Source organism: Eleginops maclovinus, chromosome 16 (assembly GCF_036324505.1).
Source record: "Eleginops maclovinus isolate JMC-PN-2008 ecotype Puerto Natales chromosome 16, JC_Emac_rtc_rv5, whole genome shotgun sequence".
NCBI lineage: Eukaryota > Metazoa > Chordata > Actinopteri > Perciformes > Eleginopidae > Eleginops > Eleginops maclovinus.
Window position 1 is genome coordinate 19,935,223 of NC_086364.1, and position 10,425 is coordinate 19,945,647.

The window sequence follows — 10,425 nt, forward strand, 5'->3', positions numbered from 1 at the left end:
CTGTGCACAGTTTGACTTTCTCCCAGCTAATGAATACTAATATATGACAATGAAGGCTAATGTTGACCTTCTTTAAAAAGGACATGTTATGCTAATTTTCAGAGAGAAACTCCGTCTGGAGGGATCCTTTGCAGACCATTGACATGCACTCAAAATCTTTATAACACACTACAGGAAAGGGGAACCCCTAATGCTAAATTTAAAAAATACTCTATTACAAATCAAAGAGCTGAACCCAAAATCTTACTTAAGTATTGGAATCAAAACAGACTTAAAGGAAAAATACTCGTCATGTGAAAAAGCCATTTGAATAGATTATGATTTGTATATTGCTGGATATTTAAACCTATATTTACACTGTATGTCAATGTTGATTTATATATGTTATTGTGTAATAATCTGAATATGTATAGTTACTTAATGTCGTGGATAAGAGGGGGACAATATCCATAGTATAAAGTACCTCAAAATTGTACGTAAGTATGATACCTGAGTAAATGTACTTCCACCATCGAGTCCCCTCTGTTATACCTCAGTAGGGTGATCTCAGGATGTGCGTTACTGCTTGATAAAAGTGTTGCGACAGAGAGGACGACAGGAGAGATGGAGAGCTGGATAGGAGCATCAGGTAAGAGCAGCACATCAAAGGGAGGGATTAACGGTGAGTCAGCGGGGTTTTTTTCTTGACACTTTTTATTTTATTCTTTCACAGCTTGACCTCTTTCTTCTTTTGGTATGTTTTACAACAGCTCATCACCAGAGGAGAAAGGGACGGATAAATAGATAGATAGATGGGGGGGGGAGAGAGGGGGGAGCGGATGCAGGGGCAGAGCCAGGTTTAAATCGACAGAGAAAAGACAGAAAAAAGGGGGAGAAAGAAAAAGGGTGAGGAAGGACATCTTTCTCTTATAATCTCTATTTTCTTTATATCTACTTTAAAATGTGAGGTTTATTTCTTGCAGGCATGTTTTATATCTATACAGAAACAGAAACAGTTTGTATAAAAAGGGTAAAATAAATAGGATTAGTACAGCTGTGGGGAGGTGTGTGTGAAGGGGGGGGGGGGGCACCACAGTTAACTTCCTCCAGTGTAGCGTGGTACACAGGAAGACAGCAGTGGGGGAGAGGGTGAGGGAGGGTGTTGCAGGAATCAGCTGCAGTCTGGTTGACTGGGAGTGAGGGCGGATGGGGGGGGGGGGGGGGGTGAGGTGTTGGTGCTAAGGAGGGAGGGAGGCCTGCGGGTGTCGGGGTGCAGCGGTGGTTGGGAGGTGGTCTTCGGCCACACTGGGCGACCGTTTATTCTTTCACCAGGGCGGCAAACTCTGCAAGAGACAAAGAGAAATTAGACGGGTCATTTTCACACTTTATTTTGACGCTTAAAATCAATCAAAACAGTTACAGAAAAGAGCAAGTCTTATATCTTTTTTATTTTCGGGAACGGCAGGGATTGCTTTCACTTCATTGTGAAAGGTAAAAACAGTGCGGAACCAGAAAAACAAACAGAAGACTGAATGTGGACAAGTCTGGTTTGCATGTGCATGAGTGAAAACTGCATTTCCACATCAAGAATAGAGAGAATAAAATAGTGTATCTTCTTCATCTTGTTCTTCTTCTTCTTGTTCTTGTTCTTCTTCATCTTGTTCTTCTTGTTCTTCTTCATCTTGTTCTTGTTCTTGTTCTTCTTCATCTTGTTCTTGTTCTTGTTCTTCTTCATCTTGTTCTTGTTCTTCTTCTTCTTCTACTCCTTGTTTTTCTTCTTCTTCATCTTGTTCTTGTTCTTGTTCTTCTTCATCTTGTTTTTGTTCTTGTTCTTCTTCATCTTGTTCTTGTTCTTGTTCTTCTTCATCTTGTTCTTGTTCTTGTTCTTCTTGTTCTTCTACTCCTTGTTTTTCTTCTTCTTCATCTTGTTCTTGTTCTTGTTCTTCTTCATCTTGTTCTTGTTCTTGTTCTTCTTCATCTTGTTTTTGTTCTTGTTCTTCTTCATCTTGTTCTTGTTCTTGTTCTTCTTCATCTTGTTCTTGTTCTTGTTCTTCTTCATCTGGTTCTTCTTGTTCTTCTTCATCTTGTTCTTGTTCTTGTTCTTCTTCATCTGGTTCTTCTTGTTCTTCTTCATCTTGTTCTTGTTCTTGTTCTTCTTCTCCTTGTTTTTCTTCTTCTCTGTTGTATTCTTTTATATCCTTCACAACTCAAGCACTTTCCTCGTCCTTTCTGTTCCTAAAATCCAGCTTTCAGGAGTTTGTACGCAGCAACAGAAATAGGGTTGCATAAGGTAATCTAGGGTAAATTGAAACGCTATCCTACAGCCGTTACATTGTGAAATCAACATCAGTTTCTAATGTTGTCTTTTTAACCTTTTAATATAATGCATATTCAGCACAACCTCTTCCACTAATGGCTGAAGTGAAAACTGGGCCCCGTTCATTTATTCAGCGGCAGTGGGGATAAGTGTTTATTCAGTAGCCGTTGGTTGAAAAAAGCAGATCTTCTGAAGTGGACTGTTGTGCTTACCGTCATTTTGGTAATTGCTAGTTCCACTGCTAATATTTAGGCTGGGAAAATATAAGGTTCAGCACCACTCCAAACCCCAATCATTTGGAAAGAGGGTCCAAATCATGCAAAACACCGACATGCAAATGTATGTCTGAGGATTCAACATGTGGCTCCGATCATTTGAAAGAGGAGAATATTATTTGAACATTTCTGTCACAAATGTTTCCAAGGTGCCTGAAAATGGGCTGGTTCTTACCCAGGATAAACTAAGTACTTTGATTCCGACATTGGGGTTGCAATCCACATTCTTGCAGACTCAACCCAATAAAAGTCAAATGACCCTTTAATAATTAGGAGGTTAATCACTGTTAGTCACTTGACTTTATTTCTACCTGTGAGTGTGACCACAAGGCACTCCCATTAACAAAATGTATTGTTTACCATCAATTCCAATCTTGCCGTCTCCATCCTTGTCGGCTGCTGTTAAAAATGCTTTGGTTTCCTTGTCTGTCAGGTCCCTGCCATTTTGGGCGAAACCCTTCAGGACGAATCTAGCCAGGGACAGGAACACACGACAGACACATGTCACAGATCTGTCATGTGTCATGTGTAGCAAAAACATTGTGTGTGTGTGTGTGTGTGTGTGTGTGTGTGTGTGTGTGTGTGTGTGTGTCTCACTTGAGTTCCTCCTCCTCTATAAAGCCGCTGTTGTCGGCGTCCAGCACCAGGAAGACCTTCTTCACTTCGTCAGAAGACTTGGCCTTCAGACCCACCATCTCGAAGAACTTCTTATGGTTAAAGGAGTCAGCAGCTGCACACACACACACACACACACACACACACACACACACACACACACACACACACACACACACACACACACACACACACACACACACACACACACACACACACACACACACACACACACACACACACACACACACACACACACACACACACACACACACACACACACACACAAACTGTCAGTGCTTCTCAACAAAACACATTGACTTTCTGCATTAAAAACAGGGGTTTGAACATCATAAATATTAGACACAGATTTTCCGTCGGATACCAAAGATAGGGTTTGAAATCCCATACGGGAAACAGTACGTGTGCTCGTGAGCAGCTGGAGGCATGTGATGTAACTGCTGTAAAAGTCGCTGAAAGTTGCGTATCTTGTGTTCATCTGGGTGTTGAAGCCCGAAGGAAACAGTGTAATTGTAATAAGCCGTCTTCCCGTGCGACTGATTTAGATTGAGAACATGTTTTTGCCAGAGGACCCATTAGTTCTGGGTCATGGAGCTCTATGTCTATAAACATAAATTAACTATGCACATATGTCAACATATAAATAAGTATCTTGTTAGTCAGTGCATCACAAACACGTCTCCATAATATAGAGTTGCTAAGTGGCTTTTTTCAGGGGCTTTCAGTCCTGGAAGTCCTTTTCATTTCACCCACAGTTCTTATTATTATTGAACTAGTTGGAGGACTTACACCCAGGAATTTCCTGTCTCGTGTGAAACCAATACTTTTTGTTTGCTTATTTCAAACCAAAATCAACCTAATGCAAACATACATATGTTAAACCCAGACCATGATCTTTTCTGAACCCTATCCATTTCTTTTTTAATTCAACACTAACCATGTGACTGTTCTACAACTCGGGCTTGTGGGTGGTACTTTCCAATGTTCAGTGCATTTTAAACATGTCTTTGTTTACCAGTAATAAAGTGGAAGGGGATATTTCAGGGGAATTTAGTTGTGGAAATGAAGTTCCTTTTAGTTTTTCCAATGGACATCATTGATAAGAGTTATGAGTGTGAAACCCAAACATATGGTTAGCTTATTTCAACTTAGTTCCCTGATGTTATGGACCTACTTAGCTAAGTAACCTCAATTATGACAAACATACTTCTATTAAACCAAACCGTGATCGTGTTCTAAACCAATCAAGGTAGTTTTGCTTCAATGAAGACCACTATCAAAAAGCTGGAGCCGTTTCACAGCCTGTTGGTGGTACCCTCCTCCTGCAGTTTTCGGAACAGTTTTCGACTTATCTGTAAAAAGTCCCTTTACCTGCGAATGCATCTAGAGCTTTCTTGATGTCATCACCGTTGAGGATGCTGCACATTGCCATCTTAGCTGCCAAAGACAGTGGAGAGGGAGACAGAAAAAAGAAGGACAAGGGGACAAGGTTAAAAACAAAGTCGTCAGAGAGCAGAGAAAGAACTCAGAGACATTCTCGTATTACACCGGTGACACGCTGGAAATGGAGCAGGAAACCAGGACATGTGAGATGGAGGTGATGAGTGACAGAATGAGTTAGTGACAGCGGAGCAAGAGGGAGTGACAAAGGGAGAGAAGGGGGAAGTAGATGTGACGGAGGTGGATGGGTGGGGAAAGATACCGGACGGTGTTGAGAGAAGGAGGTTTGGTTGTGGTATTATGGGGTGAAGTATTAAGGCTCATATCAGTGTCTTCCATTCTATAAGTATGATATCACTGAGCGGTTACAGATGAAAAGCAGGGCACAGGTTCAGCAGGGATTAAGGGGCCATCTGAGTCTTCAATGCCACAGGAGAATTCATCTTGTCAGCCCGCTCTCGATGGAGAATCTTCTTTTACCTCACACTTTGAAAGGTGAGCCCGGCACTTAAAGGCGCTTTGGCTTCTTATTCCTACCGAACCCGATAGTTGCATGTGAAGTTGTCACCTTCCCCGACTTTGACTGTTACCCTCTTCCCCTCTGTTGCTACTGCAAACACACACATATAGCACGTATAAACCTAAAGATGAACCCATCATAGACAGGAGAGTCTGCAGGAGTTGAGAGCGAGTGATTTGTGGATTAGAGGACGCTCAGATTTCACTTGTTGTCGTCTGGCAGATTTAATAGGGATCGGCTTTTGGAGACATTTCAAACAAGCTTTATGACGGATGATTGATGCTTCACTTAGAAATCCACACAAACCCCACCTCCTCCTAACTGAGCACGACACAACTTCATCTTTTACATTACATTTCATTTAGCTGATGCTTTTGTCCAAAAACGTCCTACAATAAGCGGTTGTGATACATTGTTTTGCTAGGTTTATAGCTAGCAAGGTGCTCATTTTTTTACGGAAAATGTGTAGACTTTCAGCTGTCCTGATATCAATGGGACAACCAGGCGTGTTTCGCACTTGCAGTGAGGGAGTAGCGAGCCAATTGAGCTGTCTGGACATCAGTTTCCTTCACCAAAGATGTTTCTTTTTGTTTGTCTGCAGGAATATGAAAAAACCAGCATGGGCCAATCAAAATCCATTACAGTGTGGATAGAAACATGATTTTTGTTCAGCCTTGTTTGTGACATTCTGGGTACATCTGAGTAGAAAGTAAGCCTTTCAGCACCTCCAGTATTTTAATAGTCCCATAACATGTTCCACAGCTTCATGTTCAGCGAGTCCCATCTTCATGAAAAAAGCCCGCTGCTTTGTCCAGCTTCCATCTGCAAGGCTCATTGGTTTCTCAATGGGTGTTTTCCAGACTGAAATCTGGCAGTGACAAGACTGTGGATACACATCAGCAATATTACTGAAGTGACAAGACCTTTTACACAACTATAAAATCCTCAGTCCCAGCCCTCTTTTAACTGGAGTCAAATTTAGGGTTAGGATTCCCTTATATATGACATTTACTGGACTCTAATGTTTTTAAAAGGGGGTCTATAAGCAGTTACTGTAAGAAAAGTGAGTTTTCTTTTATAATTAATTCACTGATTTTATCCATTCTTACTCTATTATAAATTCTGAATGTGCAAAGTGACAATCATTACATATAAACTGCAAGAGATTTGTAAGAACTGTTCTGAGTCTGGTGAGTTAGACCCCTGAAACGTTGCTGAAAAGGCTGTTTGAGTGGCCCGTCCCCCCCTGAGATATTTCAGTGTGAAACACGGTGGTGCGCTGACAGACGTCCCCAGAGCCACAAACACTAAAACTCCAATTTTGTAAAAGGTGGTCCGGCTTTTCAAGGCCGTAGGAATCAGGTGAAGCAGAACTTACTGTAAACAACCAAGGTTAAATGACTACCTGCTGTGAGCCCCAGAGCTCCTGGACACACACTTACACCTGTGCGTTTGTGAGGGTATAATTAATCGAACGTCTTTTAACCTTTTATCTCTAAACGTTGATGCCAAGCAGGGATGATTGAAACGTCTCACAGAAAGGTCACAGTAATGGTGGTGTATTACCATCATCCTTGGACCGTCATCATCGCTGTGTTCCCTCGATAATGCTAAGCGGGGCAATATGGTCGCTTTGTCCTTCCCAGTGGAAATACGGCACGGGTTGCCTTTACATTTACGAATCACTATCGGGTTTTAGAGCATCATGCAACGATTGTTATATTAACTGTCTGCATTTGTGAAGCTAATAGCCACAATTAAACATTATTATCCATGTGGGTTTCATTCTAAATAGGTGGGAAATGGTATTAACAGTGTTGGGAAATCATACTGGCTCGAGAGGACTTAAATTAACAAAGGTTTTCATCAAAAAAAGTTAAATAAGTCCATGGATAAAACACCTCACCGAGATCTGTAAATGTTTTATAGAAACTACGAACAGATAAATCGTGTTAAATTGTTAAGAAGTAGTTCATGGATTCGTTCCCTCGGTGTCACGCTCGGCTTGGGTGATGTATGAGCTCCCTGCGAGATGTAGTGTTATGTAGCTCAGTAACATACTGCTGCACACACAGATCAATACTGAACACCGCTGAACTTGTGTGGGCCACACCATCCAATCTCTTATCATTATAAAAGCACAACCTCCTTTCCTGACCTTTACCACAAATATGTCCGCAGGGGGTGGGGTTGGGGTGGGGGGGGGACATGAGGAGATGGATTTACCGAGTTATCTCAATGTGATCACTACGAGACTACAAATCCAATATGTTTTTCAAATAGAAACAAGAGAGTGCTAGGATTTAAAGGAGCGTTACAGTTTGGTTATTCTGACATTAATTAGTGTTCATGTTTCAAGATTCAGAGGTGTTTATTTACAAGATACTCTGTAGTATTTCACAGCCCCAGAAAACGTAATAACGATTATACGATCGAATAAATCTCATCTTTAATTTATGGCTGTGATGATGATCACTGTAAAGTTCTTTCCTTTTATTTAAAACATCCATCTTTTTGCGTGCAATCCCCATCGGAAAGTATTGATCTGAACTCCACACAGGCAATCTGCTGTGCTGCACTGAAGGAATAATTGTGTAGCTGTTGCCTTAGTCTTAAACATCATTAGACTTTAAGTCCTTTCTATTCACCTTGCTCTTTAACTTACTGGCAAACTTTGGCAGGTGTGTGCACATTTTAGGGAAGACATACTGCCTGAATCCAAAAAACATGTTAACAAAGCCTCTCTTAGAGCTCTGGATCATTTGGTTAACTGATACAGTAAATAGAGGAGTAGAAGAGTCAGTATCTGCCTCAAACTCTATGAAAAAAGTAGAGAGAGGGAACAATATGTCAGATAAAAGGTTTGCTTCAAAGGTTCTTTGGCGTTCCTATCTCCAGGTCAACATGCGTGTCCTTTAAAGAAAACAACGTGTGAACTGGGGTTCCCTTTGTGGGAAGTCCCGTCGCCCTGACGGTCTCTTTAGGTGTGGGAAACCGAACCGTGCTGCGCGGCTGCCAACTACCCAGTCTTCTGTGACAGCTGCATGGTAGTGTGAATATGTGTGCACAGAGGTTGCCAAGCAGACTAGGGCTGAAGAGGCTGAGGGGATTATAAGAAGAATGTACTTGCACTTTAAGACACCCGAGCACCGAATGTTCCCTTGACTGTTGTGTGCGTGTGTGTGTGTGTTTGTGTCAGAGTCTGTAAATGGCAGAGAAAAGGGGAAAAGACAAAGGGGGGGAATGTACTACAGAGAAATGGGACTATCCTTGCATACAGTTTGTGGACAAAAAAAGGTAATGAGGAATGTTGTGGCTCGGCTTTATGCTGTTCTGAGGTCAAACTGAGGTCTGTATTGGGAATTATTTCATAATGAATGGCTGAATGAGTCTTTGGTAACTACTGGACACTCCACACACGAATAGCAGTACATCCTTAGGGTTGCATGTACATCCTTTTGTAAAAGCTGCATCCAACAACATGATTTCTTTTTGTGTCACAGTGGCATTAACCTTTCACATTCGACCACAACATTCAGTTCATCCTTTGAGGCCAAGTACTGTAGATGTTAGTGCCAGATGTAACATTATTCCATCGAGGTCTTGCAGGGATATCAGGTTCATGAAAACACGACAGACGTAATCCCACAGTGACCTTGATCTTTGACCAACAAATCAGTTCAGCCTTGTGGCAAAGTGGACATTTGTGCCAATTTTTTTAAAGGATTTTCTCTTAAGACGTTCTCGAGATATTACGTTCAAAAGGTAGCAGAGGGACGGACGGGCTACCCATGAACTTAAATCAAGAAATCAGGTAGTTAAAAGAGACAGATATATATATTTAAAAAACAGACCTACAGGTTGGGATGGACCTTTAAAGCCACGTAGACAATGGTCAGATGAAGAAACCCATAATTGTTCCAATGTTATCCAATATTTGAATTGATATTATTAAAATATCTCAAAGACAAAAGCCATTATCTTGATGCCTTGACAGTAACACCCTGACATGTTGAGTTTGTAAGGATGCTAACGCTAAGTATATTCCCAAAGGATGAAAAGTTGAACACGTTTTTTTGTCCAGTTCCCATAAAGACGATTTTCCTGAATGAAAGCACCCCAGCGATTGATGCTTGAAAGTAGGGTGAATCATCCCGTCTCTTGATTTTAATGAGCTGCGGATAAAGCAGTCATGCTGTTTATCTAACTTAAAAGAAAGGATTGTCTGTCTGTCTGTCCTTCAAGTTACCAAACAACCGTTCTTCAGATCGACCTCAGACTCGTCGGATGTGTTGCTGAGAACCCCACAAAGTGTCAAGTGTGAAGCTGTTTGGATGAGCAGTTCTTAGGAAAACAGCAAGCAACGTAGCTCACTGCAGCATAGTTCAAAAGCGAATAACAAACACACACACACACACACACACACACACACACACACACACAGACACACGAAGAAAAGACTGGATTTTATAAAAGTAGTACAGATGCCTGGGGATCATTTGGCTCTTATCGCCACTGTACACCAGCTAATCTTCTGGCGGTTACAGGACAGGAAAGCTTTGACACATGTTTAAAGCTTGGCAACAAAACTAGTGTGTGTGTGTGTGTGTGTGTGTGTGTGTGTGTGTGTGTGTGTGTGTGTGTGTGTGTGTGTGTGTGTGTGTGTGTGTGTGTGTGTGTGTGTGTGTGTGTGTGTGTGTGTGTGTGTGTGTGGCATATTAGCTTAACATTTTATTTTCTCACCCTAACCCATTAGCTTTGAAGCTATTCGGTCATACACCAACGCACTGGACACATTTTAACCTGGTTATTGCACCAAAGAAAAGGCAGAATCAACAGAAGTATACTCTAGTAGTTCATCCTCAGGGGAACATGAAAGTCTATAAGAAACTTTATTATTGTTTGTCCAATATTTGTCTAGATTTTTCCAAAGAAAATCTGAACACTGTCAACCTTAACATGATTCGACCAAAACTGGGCTTTAGGATTTACCGTCTTAGCATGGCTACAAATGTCTGCTAAAGTAAATGCACCAGTCCTTACCATGGTTACATACTCCCACTTAAAACAGCGTAGGCACCACAAAGATTTATCATCCAATAAGGTCTCAAACTAATGCGATGAAAGCAATCTGAAGCATCCAGACTCGACCAACATTTGCATACAATATTTCCAAACAAATTAAAGATGTAAATTCCATTTAATCTGCCATTAAAAGCAACAGTGTTGAGAGAGCCTACGTATTTCATCGTTGACAC

General features: G+C 41.3%; 1 protein-coding gene across 2 annotated transcripts in view; it reads right to left on the bottom strand.

Moving 5' to 3' along the window:
- Positions 1-289: 289 nt before the first annotated feature.
- Positions 290-10,425, bottom strand: part of pvalb6 (parvalbumin 6) — a 48,536-nt gene continuing 38,400 nt past the window's right edge. For both annotated transcript variants that reach the window (XM_063903261.1, XM_063903260.1), the window contains exons 2-5: positions 4,579-4,644; positions 3,169-3,301; positions 2,932-3,041; positions 290-1,322 (exon numbers count right to left, since the gene is read on the bottom strand). In XM_063903261.1, coding sequence (XP_063759331.1) covers positions 1,297-1,322; positions 2,932-3,041; positions 3,169-3,301; positions 4,579-4,639 — 330 coding nt within the window. In that variant the 5' untranslated portion in view covers positions 4,640-4,644 and the 3' untranslated portion in view covers positions 290-1,296. The remainder of the gene's footprint in view (positions 1,323-2,931; positions 3,042-3,168; positions 3,302-4,578; positions 4,645-10,425) is intronic.